At 50.4% G+C, this 19,451-nt stretch overlaps 1 protein-coding gene across 1 annotated transcript in view; it reads right to left on the bottom strand.

Annotated features, from left to right (window-relative positions):
• HGSNAT (heparan-alpha-glucosaminide N-acetyltransferase) overlaps window positions 1–19,451 on the bottom strand; it is a 34,827-nt gene that overhangs the window by 2,287 nt on the left and 13,089 nt on the right. Inside the window, exons 8-14 of the mRNA XM_056857849.1 lie at window positions 16,476–16,552; window positions 14,367–14,397; window positions 13,441–13,601; window positions 12,282–12,397; window positions 10,509–10,621; window positions 9,193–9,319; window positions 6,710–6,796 (exon numbers count right to left, since the gene is read on the bottom strand). Of these exons, the coding sequence (XP_056713827.1) occupies window positions 6,710–6,796; window positions 9,193–9,319; window positions 10,509–10,621; window positions 12,282–12,397; window positions 13,441–13,601; window positions 14,367–14,397; window positions 16,476–16,552 (712 nt within the window). The remainder of the gene's footprint in view (window positions 1–6,709; window positions 6,797–9,192; window positions 9,320–10,508; window positions 10,622–12,281; window positions 12,398–13,440; window positions 13,602–14,366; window positions 14,398–16,475; window positions 16,553–19,451) is intronic.

Here is a 19,451-nt window from a genome sequence, read left to right as displayed (position 1 = left end):
TTTGCACTGTATGCCTATTTGATCAGTAAAAACCATCTGTTTGGACTCTATATGACTTTGTGGTGATTTCTGGTTCTGTGGGCCAAGGGCTGACATTATGACAGCTCTCTCTCATCTTCACCGTTCTCCTAGCCAGGCTGGAGCCCAGGGGGGTTCGCCTGCCACTTGGATGGGAGCTGTGCAGCTCTCCAGGTGATTTACTACCCTGGAGCCCTTCTCAGAGGATCCTACTCTGTTACAGGACTTAATCGCTGAACTTTTCCGGACGACCCGAGAGGTTTGCCGCTTGAGGGGACTGGTACAGGCGCAGTGGCAATCTCTTACAGGACGTCTCTGGATGTTAACATCGGAGGATACTGATGCCCGTTTAGATCTTCAGGACTTGGATCAATTACTGGACGATGCCCGATTGGCGACTGAGGATTTACAAATATTAACTGGACTTTTGGACAATCTTATTTCTCGACAAACTCTTTCTACCATGGCGGGAGCCCCACCGGAGGGTTTTTCCCTGATCCCGGATGCGGCCAGCTGCCAGGCTGAGGCCAAGCGAGTCGCTATTAGCACCGCTCTTCTCCTTGTGGAATGTACAAAGGACACCCCGGTAGCCACCTTGGCTCAAGTTTTGACCCCGACGTTTGGAGCCGAGGCATCCGCACTGGCGGTTCGAGTACAACCTCTGCTGGGCGGGGAACCTGACCCCATACTCTTGCTCCTCGAGACAGAACTTTTGCCGCGCATTACGGCAGAGGCTGCCCTAAGACTTGAAAACGCCAAAGTTCTTGCGGATCAGCAAGCCGCCGAAGCGGCTAGGGTCGCAAGAGAGAGAGAGGCGGCGGAAGCAGCCAGGGCGGCTGCAGCAAGGATTAGGAATCAGGCGAACGTGGACACGCGCCCCAAGGACTATGTACTGGGACTATCAGGTCTAACTTTTTCCCCGGCGTTTGTCCCGTCGCGTGCGACCCAACGCGCACGCCGTTTGGCTGACCGACGTCGAGACTCAGATGAGTCTGAAGACGAGGATTTATATGGGGATAGCTCTCAATGGGCCACGAGCTTCCGAACCAGTAAGCCTCATCTTACTGGTGGCCCAAGTGAGGAGGTTCATCTTTTACGAGCCCAGAATCGGGAGCTCTCCGACCGTGTTGATCAACTCCAGGAAGTAATGGAACTTATGCTTCAAGAGAACAGGCAATTACAACACACCCTGATAGCTCAGAGACAGCCCGTTCCGATACCGGGTCAGGGAGTACCCGTACAACCACCCGCTAACGTGCCTGCTCCACCCTTACCTCCTGGAGCTCCTGTTGCTCCTCCGCCCGGACCACCCGTGCAACCACCTGCTAATGTGCCCGCTCCACCCTTGCCTCCTGGAGCTCCTGTTGCTCCTCCGCCCGGACCACCCGTGCAACCGGGTCAACCCGCGCCCGGCCCTTGGAAGCAACTCAAATTGAGGACTACGTATGACGGATCTCTTGAGACTTTGCCTTGTTTCTTGCATCAAGTGGACAGTTATATGCGAGAACAAGGTCAATTTTTCCCCACGGAAGATAGCCGGGTGCGGTACGTAGCTTCCCTCCTGACAGGCAAAGCGGCTGACTGGATGGTTCTCCAGTTTGACACCCGCTCTCGTGCGATTCGTTCCCTCAACAACTTCATGACTGCCCTGAGAAGGAGGTTTGAGGACCCCTTCCTGGGGGAAAGAGCCAAAACGGAACTCTTACAATTAAAACAAGGCTCTGCTACAGTTCGGGAGTTTGCCGATGAATTTCAGCGACTGGCAAGTAAAATTGTAGGTTGGCCCGAGACCACCCTAATCCATCATTTCAGGGAAGCCTTGCATCCTGACATTCTGAACTGGTCTTACATGCGGGGCGATCCCGATACCCTCGAAGGCTGGATCCTATTAGCCGAGGAAGTGGAAAGCCGCCGCCGCTTTATTTCTCTTGTCCGTCAAAAACACAAGGAGAAGGGCACCCAAAAGCCTCAACCCAAGGCACCACTGCTCGTCCCACGAAATCCCCCACGTCCGTTCCAGGAACGTGAAGCCCGATTTCAGAGGGGTGCCTGTCTTACATGCGGAGAAATGGGCCACTTTGCAGCCGTTTGCCCACGCCGCCAGGAATTATTTCGTCCCAGCACGACAACCCGCGCCCGAGGTCGTCCACCACGCAGAGGCACCGCGGCCACCCGCAGCGCAGCTCCGGGAAGGCCCACACCCTCTGCACTCCATGCCGGGGACCCAGCCTCCCTGCCTGCTTCCAACGACCCCGCCGGGTCTCGGATTACAAGTGCCCCATTGGGGGACAGCTTTCCCTCTTCGGATGAGGAAAACCCTTGGATTTCTCCAGCCTTAAACCTGGAATCTCCCCTCGACTTGTCAAAAAACGGCTCCGGTCTGTGGTGAATGGAGCATCTCCACAGACCTCTCAGGATCTTCCTATCAAACCGAATGCTCCTACCAAAATCAAAGAAGTGGACTCCACCGTCTACGTGGATGCAGTTTTACAACAACTTAACGGAGGTCCACAAATCCCCGTCAAAGCACTAATTGACTCCGGTTGCTGTCGCACTCTCATAAGTGAAGCCACGTTTGCTGCACTCAGAGCCGACTCAGAAACTTTACCCGCCCCCGTCCAATTTGCTCAAATGGACGGGAGCCAATTCCAGGGGGGTCCAGTTGATCACCGCACCATAGGGGTGGCAATGGGAATTGGTTCCCACTGGGAACAAATAGACTTCACTATAGCCCCTATCCGATTTGAAGTGGTCTTGGGAATTAACTGGATTAAAGGACATAGTCCCAGTATTGATTGGGAAACAAACACTATCTCTTTCGCTAGTCCCACCTGCGACCAGCATCGGCAAAACTTTGCTCTGCCATTTCCGCCCGTTCCAGCATTAACCTCTACCGCCCCAGTACCACCAGCTCTACCCGCTGTATACCGGGACTTTGAAGATGTCTTCGACCTTAGGGAATGTGATGCCTTACCCCCCCACCGGGCCTCAGACTGTGCGATTGAAGTAGTAAAGGACTGCACATTAACCAAAAGTAAGATTTACCCTATGAGCGCTTCCGAGCGCACTGTCCTCCGGGACTTTTTGGACAAAAACCTCGCCAGAGGGTTCATTCGCCCTTCGAATGCCCCAAACTCGGCCCCCGCGTTTTTCGTCCGGAAAAAAGAGGGCGACCTTCGCCTATGCATTGACTTCAGAAAGCTCAATGCGGTTACCCAGACCAACGCCTATCCTATCCCATTAATATCGGATATTTTGGGACAATTACAGGAAGGCCGGGTGTTCTCTAAATTAGACTTGGTGGAAGCCTACTACCGAGTCCGTATCCGCGAAGGAGATGAACACCTCACTGCCTTCTCTAGCTGTTTCGGAATGTATGAATTCCTTGTAATGCCATTCGGATTAAAAGGGGCCCCGGGGGTCTTCATGCAACTCATCAATGAAATTCTACATGACCTTCTATATCGTGGGGTGGTGGTCTACTTAGATGACATTCTCATTTATTCGAAAACTATGGACGAGCATGTGACTCTGGTCAGAGAAGTTCTACAACGCCTGCGTAACCATCAACTGTTCGCTAAATTAGCTAAGTGTGAATTTCACCAAAGCAAACTCACGTTTTTGGGATACATCATCTCCCACCAAGGTCTTCGCATGGACCCCGCCAAAGTCCAAGCCGTTCTCGATTGGACTCCCCCCACCAACCGTAAGCAAGTACAGCAATTTCTGGGATTTGCAAACTTCTATCGGGGATTCATCCCTAACTTCGCCCAAGTGGCTCTACCCATTACGGACCTGCTAAAAACTAAGGGAAAAGTAAGCTCAGCTGCCTTACCCTCCGCAAAAATCCTATGGACTGAGCAATGCCAAGCCGCCTTTCTGGCCCTCAAACGCCTCTTCACTTCGGAGCCGGTGCTACGGCACCCAGACCCAAATCGAATGTTCATTGTGCAAGTCGATGCTTCCGATGTAGCCATGGGAGGGGCTCTCCTCCAGCAAGGACCGGACGGTCTTCTTCACCCTTGCGCTTACTTTTCAAAAAAATTTGCGCACGCTCAATTAAACTGGCCCATCTGGGAGAAAGAGGCCTCTGCAGTTCATCATGCACTGACTTTATGGCGGCAATTCTTGGAAGGGTCTACAGTACCCTTTGAAGTTTGGACCGATCACAAAAATCTAGCTGCCCTCACGGGGTCCCATAAGCTATCGGCGAAACAACAACGGTGGGCGGAGTTCTTTGCTCAGTTCCGTTTCACCCTGAAGCACGTCCCTGGGAAGCAGAACGTTCTCGCGGATGCCCTCTCCCGTTTACCACAATATCCGGTAAAACTCGAGAGACCCACCAACTCTCTGTTCACCCCTATGCAACGTGGGGCCCTACCTATGCTGGCTGTGCAAACCCGATCCCAGCATCAGCACACCTTCCCTAACTCGCAAGCTCCGCCAGCCCAACCGGCTGCCCAGCCGCCACCGCAACAGACCGGAGTTCCCGCCCCTCCTACCCCTCCGACCGCTCAGCCGCCTGCAGTCTGCGCGCCGCCGCACGTAAGCACTAGCCCTATAACTGTTTCTAAGATCTCCATGACCGACGGGGGGGCTCCCTCCAAAATCCCCATCTCCGAATCCTTTTTAACTGTCCTTCGGGACCAGTGCCTTTTAGAACGTTCCGCTCATACCCTACCTCCTGGTGTTTTGGAACAAGGGGGGTCCTGGTACAAAGACTCAAAATTGTATGTACCCAAAACTCTCCGGAAAGACGTTTTACATTTAGCTCATGGAGCCAAAACAGCTGGGCACTTTGGGTTTCTGAAGACCCTTCACTTATTGCGCAGACAGTTCTGGTGGGGGGGCATGCGTTCCGACATTGACTCCTTCATCCGCAGCTGTCCCGTTTGTGCCGCTGCGAAACGATCGCAGGGCAAACCCCCGGGACTGCTACAACCTCTTGAAACGCCCAGCAGACCTTGGGAAGTGATTGCTATGGACTTCATGACTGATCTCCCTCTCAGTGGGGGTAAAACTGTGCTGTGGGTTGTTACTGATTTGTTTTCTAAGCAAATACATTTGATTCCATGCGCAGGGATCCCCTCTGCTCAGAAACTGGCCCGCCTCTTCGTGACGCATATCTTTCGTTTACATTCGTTTCCACGTAAAATAATTTGTGACCGCGGAAGTGGTTTCGTTTCTAAGTTTTGGAAAGCTTTCCTCAAGTTGGTGGGGGTGGAACAGGGATTGTCTAGTGCATACCATCCTCAAACTGATGGTCAAACTGAACGTGTCAATGCTGTACTTGAATGTTATTTGCGTTGTTATGTTAACTACCACCAGGATAACTGGGTGGAACTGTTACCTTTAGCAGAATATGCCTACAATAATGCCATGCATCAATCCACAGGTTTTAGCCCGTTTTTTGCTGTGTATGGACAAGATTTCAGTCCCATCGCTCCTACAGATGATGTAGAGGGGGAGGGGAACCCCGACATTGCCTCCTGGGCACACGCCCTCCGTACCACTTGGCCCTGGCTCGTTAGCAACCTCGACCGGGCCAAACGTAAATACAAAGCGCAAGCTGACAAACATCGCTCCCCCGGGGGTGATCTGCAAGTGGGTGCTTTGGTTTACCTTTCCACCAAAAATCTCCGTTCCACCCAACCGTGCCATAAGCTCAGCGCCAAATTCATTGGCCCTTTCCCCATTACTCGGGTCATAAACCCTGTCACAGTGGAACTGGCTCTCCCCAAATCCTTGAGGCGTGTGCATCCTGTTTTCCACATAAGCCTCCTCAAACCCCATGTTGCTTCTCCACGGTGGCATCCGGACCCACCGCCTGCGCAACCCATCATGGTGGGGGGGGAAGAACACTTCGAAGTCTCCAAGATCCTTGACTCCCGTATTCACCATGGCAGTCTACAATATCTAGTTCGTTGGAAACATTTCCCCCCTGCCTATGACGAATGGGTGCGCGCACGGGATGTATCCGCCCCCGACCTCGTCGACGCCTTTCACATTGCTTACCCGAACAGGCCAGCCCCCTTGCGAACTGGGAGGGGGCCTTGAGGGGAGCAGAATGTCAGGCTGCTATCTCGGTTTCGTTATTGCCTCTGTCTCTGTGCTGTGTTGTCTGCTCCCCAAGGTCGCATGCCTAGGCCTGGGAACTCAGCTCCTGGGAAACTGTATTCATGCGTGTAATCTCCCGCCTTGCCTGCCTTATAATATCTCCCAGCTAGTGAGCCTCTCAGAGCTGTCATTTTATCCGTTTGCACTGTATGCCTATTTGATCAGTAAAAACCATCTGTTTGGACTCTATATGACTTTGTGGTGATTTCTGGTTCTGTGGGCCAAGGGCTGACAGGTGCAAAGCAGTACGGCAATGCCTGTGCAAAACCTTCAAACCTCCCTTTTTGACTGTCAGTTTTCCTCTGCACTCTTTGATGTGCATTGGGGTTTACTGGTGTGTCTCTCCCCCCCGCCGCCAGAGCTCAGATGAATCTTGTGTACCCTATAAAAGTGGCCATCGGCACTCAAGGGAGATTAAGCAGTGTTTATGGCCGCAGCAAGTGCCTACAAGGGAACCCCTACCTCTACCACTCTAAGACTGTTCTCGCCTTTTACAGTAATGTGACCTGACTCGTGTTCCCAGGAGGAAATGGCACTTTTCTGCCTGTGCAGATCGCGAGGACATGGATGGTACCTGAAGTCCCAAGAAGGCCAGGATGACAGAATTGATGGTCCCCAAAATTCCTTCAGGGTCAAAGGGCACTGTTGTCAGGTACAGCACCTAGGAATGAGTAAGTGTACATTATGGACGTTTACCGGAGCTTGAATCTCCTTTGCCGTCTTCCCTTTTCAATGTGCTGTTTTGAAATATTCTGCTGCTGCTCCTTTGACCAGTGCCAGTTGCAGCTGAGCACAAGGGAGACAGTTTCAGTTCAGATGTTACATCTGCCCGCGACCCTCTGTACAGGTTGAGATCAGAGTAGGCTGTTGGGCTCGGGAAGGCTGCGATGCCAACCTCATGGCTGCTGTCGTAATGTGATTTAAAAATGCCGTGAGTGGCTGATACTGTTTGGGCCTGCAGAACGGCAAGTGGAGGCACCCTTGCCCTGTCTTATCAAGTGCTAAAATGCCACCCCCCGCTTTGGTGTGTGTGTGGGGGGGGTGGGGGACAAGAGCACCACTTTGCAGGCCTGATCAGGGTTAGCCCCCTTAGCATTTTAAATTACTTTCAAATGGTGGCACCTCCCTTGTGGCGGCCATCTCTGGTTTGGCCCTGCGTCCCACTTGTAGAGGTCTAGAGGGGGCGGAAAGGGGAGAGGTGTGGCACCCAAAGAGGAACCGGAAGGGGCCACAGCAGGGAGAGCCACAATCCACTCCCTGGCAGCTCTGCTCTCTTCTTCCCATCAGATTTTTTGTCTGCTCCCTGCTCTGAGCATTTGACAGGACGTGAGCAGAATTAAGCCTCTCCATTTTCTCTGTAAGCATCATTGCAGAAGCGCTCGGAGATCCTAAACCCCCCCATGAACTGTGATCTGCTGATGCCGGAGCCCCTCTTTCCCCACTCCGGTTCAGATGAGTCCATAAAAGATCTGGAACGTTTTATCCCCAGAAAACTAAAATAAAACTTTGTGCATTCTGCCTTGAGTCTAAGGGAGAAAGGCGGGCCTAATAACCTAAGCAAATAAAAATAAATAATAGTGTCGAAGGCTTTCACGGTCAGAGTTCATTGGTTCTTGTAGGTTATCCGGGCTGTGTGACCGTGGTCTTGGTATTTTCTTTCCTGACGTTTCGCCAGCAGCTGTGGCAGGCATCTTCAGAGGAGTAACACTGAAGGACAGTGTTTCTCCGTGTCAAGTGTGTAGGAAGAGTAATATATATAGTCAGAAAGGGGTTGGGTTTGAGCTCAAAACCAACCCCTTTCTGACTATATATTACTCTTACTACACACTTGACACTGAGAGACACTGTCCTTCAGTGTTACTCCTCTGAAGATGCCTGCCACAACTGCTGGCGAAACGTCAGGAAAGAAAATACCAAGACCACGGTCACACAGCCCGGACAACCTACAAGAACCAAAAATAAATAAGTTTTGGGGTTTTGGGTGAAAGAGCAGGGCAACATAGACTTCAAATATTTAGGGGACTGTATAAATGAACAATTGAACTGGACAAGCCATTAACTCTGTCACTTCCCAGTTGGTTAAGCTATTCTGAATTTCTCTCCGGGTAGGCAGGTAACTTGGAATGCCCCACAACTAAAACTTTGGTTGGCAAGATCATTGCTCCAGGTGTCTGCATTGCAGAACGGCAGGCACTGGGAGAGCCTCCTTCAAGCTTTGCTGGATCTTCCCTGCAGCAGAAACTGGCTGAGGCAACAACTCAGAAATCCAAGCCAAATGGTTCCCTCAAGGCTCCTGCCGGCCTGGTCACAATCACAAACGAGAGCCAAGAGCCAGCTTCTCAAGCAAGGTCACTAGAAAAGGCTGGTCAGAAGATCCAGGCCAAGCAGTGCAAATGTCTCTTAGAGGAATGACAATTTTTTTCAAATACATTAACTTCACCTGCCTCTTAGTGCTGGCATTTGGGTATGCCTCTGCATATGGAGGTTCCCTTTAGCCAGTGTGGCTAGTGGCCACTGACTGAGCTATCCTTTTATAGCCGCCACAATGTCCTTTGGCTGTGAATGCTACAATTTAATTACTTGTTGGGTAAGGAAGAATTTCCTGGAGCTACTGCCAGTTAATTTCATTGGGTGCCCCTGATTATGGGAATTTCATATTCTGAACAAAATGAAGGGTGAAACTTTTCACCTGCTGGTCCTGTCTTCAGCTGGTGAAAACAACTGCATTCTTGTTACCAAACCGTCAGTGAGCTGGAAGGAGCCGCTCAGCTCAGTGCAGGAAACCCAAACGAGCGCCTCCCCTCTGCCTGAAGACCTCCAATGAGGGACTGCTACGCACGCAAGCAGTAAATGGTTCCATTGCCAAAATGCTTATAGTCTAACAATCTTAGCAGTCAGTCCTGGCAAAGTAAGGAACCTCCTGGCCTTGTATTCAGTTCCAAATAATTATAGTTATTTCGCCGCCCACCACCATTAGTCAGTGAGCTGGAGGATGAAGAATCCCCATGTGCATTTCTGAGGTAGTTTGACCGGCCTGTGGGAAATCCAGCCACTTACGCTAGAAGACGGGTGTTGATAGATGTGCTTCTCTCCTAGGAGCAAACGGTCGATGTAGCCAGCTGCTCCTCCTGTGCAGTTGGGATATTCTCCAGAGTCACCAATGCCTCCAGGACCAAGGTATCCTCTAGAAGGAAAAGGGGAAGGCTGGAGACAGCTGCCGGACTCCAGAAAAGTCAAATGCCCCCATCTTGCAAGTACCAAACTGTTGCGGGCAGCCCTCAGCGTGAACGAGCCCAGCTGAGGGAGCTGGGCCCACAGCAGAGGTTCTCAGCCTTTGGCCTCCCCCTCTGCCATACCAGAAACCAGAAGCTCACTTTTCCCAAGGTGGACATTTATATGTTTACAGGCATTCTGTCACTACATTTATCATTTCCAGTAAGTCTTAAGGACAAAAAGAAGTTACAGAAGCACAATGGATAATCCCTGGCAGATAGGGTTAGCAGGAAGCACACCATCAAAGGCACCTGCTGGGCGGGCAGGGGGGCAACCACTGAGTGTCCTGGGTCCCTGCTAGCATGACAAACGGCCACGGGTGGATGATCCATGGTGGCGGGGGGGGGGGAGAACGTCACTGCTGCAGGTGAACGTGGAGCCTGAGCAACCGCAAATTCTTAGTAATTTTAAGACAGCCCACTTCCCACCAGTGGTAGCTGCACCACCAGCTCAGAGGCACTTAGTACTGGGAAAGATGCTTCTGTTGATTGTGCATCTGGTGCAACAGAGACTCGTGTAGATGAGGATTTGCTCTCTTGTGGTCAACGGTCTCCCCCACCCCCCCAGCTCTCTGGATTAGTCCTATTTTGTCTAGATATCAGCTCCCTCTCGAGCCCTGGGTGGTAGCGTTGTTAGTAGCAGATCTTAATCTAGAAACAACCTGCGTGTGTATGAAGTGCCATCAAGTCGCTTCCGACTCATGGGGACCCTGAATCAATGTCCTCCAAAATGTCCTATCCTTAACAGCCTTGCTCAGATCTTGCAAATTGAGGGCCTTGTCTTCCTTTATAGAAGAAACAACCTGAGCTGTTGCTAAATATCTGACAACAGTGATCTCCCTAAAACGTTTTTGATTTATGAGAAATTGTATAGACCCACTGTATATATCATTTTTAATGTGTCACAGATTTTATGAAGTATATTTATTTTACTGATCTAATTTTTTTGTCTTTTCATGTTATACTGGTTTGTCTGTTTTGATCTGTTGTTATGTATTGGTTTTATGCTTAAGACCTTTGGTCCTATCAGCTTAATAATAAAAGGAAAAAGACCCACTGAAAAAACAAATGACACGAACATGGATCTAACGGGCAACTCACCTGGGACACCCAGGGACGTTTAGCAGGAAGGTTAAGCACAGCCAAACTGCTTCAAGTGCCATCATGAATAGCCACTGGGGCCAGAATGGCATGAGGTCCCGGAAAGCGTCTTCCTGTCAAAACAGAAAAAGGAAAACACGGACCCTCAGTAAGGAATACATCCAAACCTAGCCAAATATTTGCAGATATTCACCCATCTGAACTATCTTTGTTCTTCAGGCTTAAATTTCTACAGTTTAATTATTATTCACTCTGAAAATTACAATCTTTTCAACAGGTTTTGAATAGTATTATATGGTACCTTTGGATAGCTCATCTTAGAAATCTGAGCCCTACTTTAAAACCATTACCGTCTTGTTACCGTACAAATGAGATAAGGAAGTGTTAAGGAAGTATTAAATTATCTTCAGAACTAGTTTTGACCATGTTTTTCCTGACTTTGTTAAGAGACTGATGAACATAAAAACCAGAGTCAGGCTGTGCTGGAACAATTCTTAAAGATAAAGATCCACATGAGCATGTACTACTTCAATATCTTTAAAATCAAGAAGCTGCTCTTCATCAAATAATTTTGAAGTGATTTTTTTTTTAAAAGGTCCACCCACTGACCAGTATGGCTTTGTACCTGACTGGTATTTTTCTGGGCTTAAACTCGTGTTGTGTGGGATACAGATGATTACTCTTTGGAACCAGCTGCAGCAGGCCAGTGCTGGTGTTCTCATGGGGGGGGGGCGGTCACCACAACAGGCCTCCCTAATTGCAGTTTTCCTTCATGGGTGGTTTGTTTGAAAAAGTCCCCGGCCCCCTTTCTCTTTGGTGAAAACCTCTGCCTTTTGGCAGGATGCTGGATTGGGGGGGGGGGGTAAGATGACAACATGAACCGTCACCTTGAAGCGACACTCTTGCCTACGCTGTGTTTTAAGATATTTATTCTATTCTGAACTGTGCGTCTTGAGAAGTCAGGTGGCTTAAAGCTTTATGGAGTGACGGGGAGAGAATGATGACTCTTTCCACTTTGTGAAAATCGGGGGGACAAGGCATCTCTTGATTCAACATCCGTAAGAGGCTGCCTCCCACCCTTCGGTGGCCATCGAGGCATTTCTCCGATCTTCACAAACGAAGGGCTACTGGCCAGCAGAAACACAGCCTTGACTGTGGTGCTGGACTCGACGGCCTCTGGGTCTGATCCATCAGAGCTGCTCTCCTGCTTGAACGCTGGATGTGCTGCGATGGTTGTGGGTTGCACTGACAGGCTGGGATGGGACCTGAGACTTCAGTATCATATCAGCACTTTTTTGTTCATTTTTGACTTATTAGGGAATTTATTTGATGATATTAGTTGCTTTGGAATACGAACCTGTCTCTTTATATTTAAAAGCAGTATGTCAGTTTTTGTAATAGAGTTTATAATATAAATACATTTCACATAAAATACTTCTACATATTGGGGGGGGAGAGCAAGGGACGGCCTCTCCCGCAGGCACCCACTCCAAACCCCTTCCCAGCAGGGGTGCTGCACATGGGCGCCTGGTTCAGCTTTCCTAGGAGCCCTGCAAAAGCCAGAGAATGGATTTGACCAGAGTCCTCCTGCCCTGCTCGACAGCAAGGGCAGCTGGATACAGCGGTGGCTGAAAAGCTCTCGTCTACACGCAGCCTAGGAACAGAAACGCCTGCATTGGGCCCAGGCGGACGAGAAGGGTGTTGAGGCAGGGCGGGCAGATGGGCCCGTTCCTTCTGCGTTGGGTCGCTGCTCTGAGGAGGCCCTTCACTCACCACGCCGGTGCTGTCAGGCCCAGGCTTGGCAAAGAGGAGCTCCAGCCCAGCAACCACAAGGTATGTGCACCCCAGTCTCTGGAGCACCCCCGGGATCCGCAGGTTCTCCCAGGCCACTGCAAGAGAAGGAAGGGAGCTGCGTCAGGCAGAGAGACATGAAGACACAGACCCTGAAGCCGTGCAAAACAGGCTGTTCCAGAGCCAGCACCTAGTTCTGGCTACACATTTTAAATCTATGATTTAATATATTTTGGCAACACTGTGAGGCTCGAGAGCTGCTCTGAGCCCTCCTTTTACCCACCAGTGCCGCAGGGGAGGCGAGTACTAGAGTTTATTGCCAAGATTTTCTTTTTTTTTAATTCCAGGGCGCCCTGGCACAGATGCTAAGCTCACCGTGATGCTGCAGTGGCCAGACCCTGGCTACCTCCAGCTGCATCTGTGCTTGCGACTCTTCTGAGCCAAAGGGACTTCAGAGGGCTCCTATGTCCTCCAGTCCCTGGTCACCAATATCTAAGGCCAAGTGGCAGATGAAGCTGAGCAAATGGCAAGCAGGAAGGGCCTCATGGGACAGAGGGAAGAAAGACTTCTCACTCTGAGGCAGAGGGCATCTTGGAGACAGCTGGGTGATTCCTTTTCCGGTACTAAGGCAGGCAAGAACTAATTAAACTTTTAAAGTGTTGTATATGAAACTTAAGTTCTGCAGCACCGAGAACAGGATAAAAATAAAGCAATCAAGATTTTGATTGCATATTCACAGAGAACCTGCACCTGGGGGTTTCCCACATGGCCCGTGAGAATGCCAACAGTTCTAGAGGGCCGAGGGCTCGGCCTGTTGGCTGTGCAGCTCCTCAGCTCTTGAACCTGAAGTCAGCCTCGCCACACTGGAAACTCTGCAGGGTTAAACAAACAGCCCTCTGAACTGAGTTCTGGGATGCTGTATTTTCCCTCCTGTTGTTTCTGGCATCCTACCAACCTTCCAGCAGAAGAAAGACATGTGTAACAGTCCCAACAATCCTAGGGTTTCCATGTACACAGCACAGGGCGAAACTCTTCTTTGCAATGGGACATAAAAACCCCACAGTCACCCAAGAACAGCTGTGGGGAAATGATGCGACACTCCTCAGACAACATGAAGTGAAATAGATCTCTCAGAACTTACAAGGCCCGAGGCAGTAATTTGGGTTCACAACCACGACCCCAATCAGGAACAGGAAGAAACTTCTCCAGAGGATTTTCAGCAGCAGCTGCCCCTTAGAACAGCCCCGCCTCAGCATGGAACTCAAGGAAAGGGCCGTGGAGGTGCCCATGATGAACACAAACCTAGAGAAGCAAGAAGGCGGAGAACCAATCAAGGGGGCATATACTGATCTTCCCAAACAGCCTGCTCTGACGGAATGGCAAGGCTGGGTGGGACAGGCCGACTCCAGCATTTTGGAGGCAAGAGGAAAAACCTGACTGCAATCATACCCCAAACTGATTGGAGAAAGATTGGAGAAAAGTTGGGGAAACTGCCAGAGGGGACACAAATGCGCCACAATCTATGGAGACGTAGAGGGAAAACTGCTTCCCAAAAGTATTGAACCCAGGACAGATGTGGAAACAGCCAGTACTTGAAAACACACCCATTTTCATGCTTCTTATATCTGCCTCTGCTTGCACAAGCCAGGAAGAAAAGGGAAAGGGAGTTCGTCTTTCTACATCGTAAGCCTGTAGCACGGCTTCTCTTTTCAACAGTACTCTCCAAACAGTATCTAGTTGTGTATGTAAAGTGCTGTCAAATTGCAGACGGCTTCTGGCGACCCCGGCAAGGGACTTCCAGGGCAAGTGAGAAGCAGAGGTGGTTTGCCCTTCCCTTCCTCTGCAGAGTGTTCCTTGGTGGTCTCCCTTCCAAGAACTGACCCTGCTTTAGCTTCTGAGATCAGGCTATACCATGCCACCTTCCCTCCCTAGTATCTAGTTACATAGGCAGTTTATAAATATCAATTATTAACGTTAATGTTGGAAAACGGCAAGTATAGTGAAGATGGATCATTCTCAATTTCAGGACCAAACAGTTAGACGCATGGGAGATCCAGGACTACTTACCATGGAAAGACAAGGTCTGCTACGGTTAGTCCTACAAAGAGAAAAAGGGAGGCTGTTAACCTTTGTGGTGGAATGGGCCTGATCAGATTCTCAGGCCCTATTCCACTCCTGCCCTCTCCCAGGGATCCTCAACCTCTCCTGGAGGGGGTTGCCTCTTTCTCTTTTCAGGTAACTACTGCCACCACCTGACCATTGTGGGACTTGCCCACTGGGGTGGGGGTCAGGATCCCTCCCCCAGTGTCCCTTTCAAACCCTGAGGCCTTGCCTCGGTGTCTCCCCCTTACCCCACTTCTGGGCACCATGGGGACAAGATAGTGCCTGGGGTTGCCAGTGGAGAAATAGCTGCTTGCCAACTACCAGCCTCCCTCCCTCCTGCCCCCCCATTTTACAATAATGTGTTCCAAGCTGGTGGAGGACTATGTGGTACAGAGAACTATGGTCAGCATTCAAAGCTGAAAAGTATTTATTAAAAGTAAAACATTCCCAAGCAGACTTTTAGCACAGCAATAGATTGAGCAAGGGATCCAAAAGAACTGGGAGAAACACAATTCCTCTGTCCCTCTCTCCATACATCCCCTATCAGATGTTGGAATATAGGACAGCCTCTTAAGCTTAGGGTACTGTAAGTCTCTATCTAGATTCCATTACCTGGAAGTCTTCATCAGCGCCTGGGGCCACCAGCACATGGTCAAAATGGCTGCCTCCTCCAGGCCTCAGATGAGCTCTGCCTTCCCTGAGTGTCCCAGCCAAAAAAGAGGCTCTCCCTCCTGGCTCTCAGCAGTTTTAATCCTTTTCTGTCTCCACCCACTAACCAGGTCAACCTGGTTTTTCCTGGAACCTCCAGAAACTTTATTCCTGGAGCCCCTTCTAGCATTTTAAAACCTCCAAGTCTCAGATACCTGCTTGGAGAAGGGGGGGGGGGGAGCTTGACCCACAAAGCAGTTTGTCTCCTGATACCTCCATCTGCATTTCTAAGAGAGTGACTCAGGTGAGGCCAGGAATCATTTCCCATGCCTGCAGCCTCCCTCCTTCCCAAGGGGGGAAAATGGTTAAAAGGTTCCCTGTAAACCTCAAGGGAGAAGAAGCCCCGTTCTTCACAACCTTCATGATAAAGGACTGGCTAATCAATATCTTCTAGATCTGTTTTTTTAACATGCTACCAATCTGGAAAATTGAGCACTGCATGCAGACACACGCAACTGAGGCCTGTCAGCCTTCTTTTCCGAATAAACCATCTTTGGGAGGGGAGAGGTTGGGGAGAAGAGGGGAGGGAGGAGGAGTCCCCCCCCTCGCTGTTTCTTCTGTGCTGAAAGTCAGCCTCCTCCCCTGCTGCCCAGCGAACAGCATCTTTCTAAGCCTTGCTCTCTGTGGCCTACCTGCAGAGGTAAGGGAAGTAGCAATCGGAGACAGGGCTTTTTCAGTGGTGGCCCCTGGCCTGTGGCATGCACCTTACTGTCCTTTAGGTGCCAGGCCAAAATATTGTTTTTTTTCCTGGGGATGTTTCCTTTTCCAGCTGTTTTTAGTCTGCTTCTAGCCCCAGAACCTTTTGCTGCTGCTCTCTCTTTTTTTTCTACCCCTCTAGCTGCCTACTCTTTTATGACTGCATTGTAGTATTTCACTTTGTGAGCTACTTCGAGCAGGTCTCTTGAGAGGCAGGATATAGAGTCCCTAAAATAAATATAGTGCAGCTGCTCATGTCAGGTCAGCCGTGCTTCTTCCCAAACGTACATCTGGAACGCTGAAGGGGCAGCTCAGGGGAAGGGTCATTAAGACCACAGGAGAGATGGAAACCTTTCCATGCCATCTTTCTATCCTTGCTCCTCTGTTCTTACTGGCCTGGCCTGTAGTGGCTTTTCCCGAAGCAGGGCAGCTAGAGTTTGGCTGCCTGAATTTGCATGCAACATTCAGTTAGGCCCCGACACACCAACCCTGGGGGTTCTAGGCTGCTGCATTCATTGTTTTCTAAGGTACTGGAGAACAGAGGCCAGACATTGTCAGAAGGGCTCCAGAGCAGCTGAACAGGGAGGCACCTGCAGGATGGTATCATAGCAGGAAACACCCCCAAGCATTTGGGGCCTTGTCTGTGGGGATTTACAAAAAACACTTTACCATTCCAGCTCTGATGCTTGAAGAACCAGTACTTTCCTCCGCCGTAATTCACAAAGACCATAATTGCAAGAGCCAACCTGTAAAGGTGTGAAAAGCAAGGCGGTGTTACACGGCGAATACCCAATCAATCCATTCTCAAACGCCACCGTTTGAAATGCAGCTGCCAAATGGATTCAGCGCCTCCTGACCTTTCAAGATGCTACGATCTCTTTGGGATAAGCTGCTTGAAAAACCAACTCAGTCTACATGTGTGTCAAAAGAGAACATCCCATCTTGTTTGGGCCCCTGAACACAACATGGGCTCCCAAGTTTAGCCAAGGGCCCATCTAAGAAGGTCAGTGGCGCTGCAGCCGGTCAGAACCTCCCTCTGGCCAAGAGCCCTCTTGCCACAAACATTTTCCCAGGGCCCAGAAGTCTTGTTCTTTAGGTCAACCTGTGGCTTATCTCGGGCAAAAGCCTCACTGTCTCGTCCTCAGCTCCTCTGGCACACAGCAAATACCAAGATGCAACGGGTCGAGATTCCCCCTTCCCCCCTCTCCACACACACAAAGGAGCTCTGCTTGAGGAATGGATCTTCCTGCCTTATGTGGATCAGTGGCCCTTGAGGGACATGGTGCGGGGGGGAGGGGAGCATCGCAAGTGAAGTCTGTGGAAATCGCTATCTCTTCCTTGTATGGGCAGAAAGTCTCCTGCTTCTGCGAGGGAGCTTCTGAATACGGCCCACAGTCAATCATGCTGTACGTCAAAAAGTTCTGCCCCAGATATTGGGGGACCAGATTCAAGACAGGGCCTTCTTCCCTCTTAAAAGTGCACCGGCCCAGGACTCCTTTCCCCTAGCCACAAATCCATGTCAGCGTCTCCCACCCTGTGGCTTTAATGGGACCGAGAGGCAGGTTACAGTGCCAGGAGTGGGGACCATTCTCTACTGGCTCCAAAAGGCTGTCTGTCTTGCAATCCATTGTGCTTGGGCAACTTTTAGGTTCTCTGTCGCTCTTGCCTGTCTCACTACTGACACTATCACTTACTAACACCCTCCTGCAGGCTTCCTGCTGGTTGTTTAGTTATCCTTAATAAAACTGCCGTTTAGTAATCCAACAAAGTAGTTTATTGAGCAGTCAGATGAGACCCAATAAACAATGTCATTGAGTGTTCCTGAGCAAGACAAGTGAAGGAGAAAATGGCTGTCCCGTTCAAAGCGAGTCCTTTTATTACACTCCTGTTGACATGGGCTGCTCCTGGTGAAACACCAATCCTGCACCTTCCGAGGCACCACTCAGCCTAAGCTGCCCCCTGCGCTGGAGAGGTGGGGCAAGCCCGCACACCTGGCCGCGCTCTGCTCTGCTGCTTCCTCTCACACCAGCTCTGGGCAACTTTAAGGCAGCCCACGAAGGAAGTGGAAGGGGGGATTTTTAGCTCCTACATGCAGGGGAAAGAGATTCCTGAAAAACAACTCAGAATAGCAGAGACAGTTGCTAGAACTGGGTTTGAGGAAGAAAAAGCAGCAGCAAAAGAGGAGAATCTGGACGTCACAGGAGGGGCTTTTGCCTTGTATTGTCGGCAAATTTAATGGGGGGAGCGGAGCAGTCTCCACCCCCCAACCCATATGTGGTTGTTAAGAGGTTGTGCACACGCTAAGGATTCCCAACTGCACAGAGAGGTGTAGACATGCACACCCATGCACAGGAGTCTGCACATCTCCCCACACACCCAGGCAGGCTGGGACTGACGCATGACGGTGCAACCCCACTCCCTCTCCCCAGAAGGGCACCTGGAAGGATGCTCCAGCGACAGCCAGGTGGGAGGAGCTCAAGGGGCAGATACAGGCAAGAAAACACGACCCTGCCTGGAACGGAGGTTGCTCCCACGTGAGGGTCTTTTGCAATGCTGAGGCACGGTTTTTCTGCAATCCCCTGGCAGAGGGATTATGGCACTATCGGGACATTAAAGATTCCCACACAACAATATCCTAAGTAAGTCGCTGTTTTCCCTGTCCCTGAGCAGTACTGAGAAAGTCAGTGTGGTGTGGTAGTTAAAGTGCTAGAGTGGAGGGGAGGAGAACATGGGAAGAAAAGTGGCTTATAAATGAAGTAAATAAATAAATAGCTCTTTTTAAAATTTCCTGATCTCACTGCCCCTTTGTGATCCCGGCATTTACTTTTTAAAAACTGATCTGTGAGCCATGCAGTTTTGTGTTGCATACTGAAAGTAGTTTAAAGCAAAAGAAGAAGACCAAGAAGACATTTACAAGCTAATGTCACATGAACACATGAAACTGCCTTCTATTGAATCAGACCCTGGGTCCATCAAGGTCAGTATTGTCTACTCAGACCGGCAGCGGCTCTCCAGGGTCTCAGGCTGAGGTCTTCCACATCACCTACTTGCCTAGTCCCTTTAACTGGAAATGCCGGGGATTGAACCTGGGACCTTCCGCATGCCAAGCAGATGCTCTACCACTGAGCCATGGCCCCTCCCCTTATTAATGTCCTCCACCTTTTTAATGTAACTGGCCCTTTAAACAAGCATTTCCTAGTCTTGTTTTCTCTTTGTAGTCCCACTCCATTTTAAAACCACCATGTCGCCAGCGCAACCAGTAAAGGTTGGAGCACAACCAAGCAGGTGACCAAGCCAGCAACGCCTCCTCCTTGTCCCCTGTGGCTTTTGCCAATTCACACTGCATGGGGAGAATTTAGAATCATAGAATCATCGTTAAATTCTGTTCAAGGCCAAAAATCTTGCCACAACCTAATTCTGAAATGGCAGGGCAGCACAGAAAACTTTCGAGTGCTATAGTCTGGCCGCGATGTTCCCTGGCCTCTCCCTTTGGGGCCTGCAGCTGGATACTGATGGCCCGATGTCAGCTATCAGATCAGCAATATCAGATCCCGCATCTGCCCCCTGGCATGATTCCCAATTCAGACGTTATAATCCCGGGCATCCTGGCTGGGAGACAGGAGCAGCTAAGGAGGGCGCGGGTCC

Source organism: Euleptes europaea, chromosome 11, assembly GCF_029931775.1.
Source record: "Euleptes europaea isolate rEulEur1 chromosome 11, rEulEur1.hap1, whole genome shotgun sequence".
NCBI lineage: Eukaryota > Metazoa > Chordata > Lepidosauria > Squamata > Sphaerodactylidae > Euleptes > Euleptes europaea.
The sequence above is the reverse complement of the archived record's forward strand: the minus strand, read 5'-3'. Positions and strand labels throughout refer to the sequence as shown.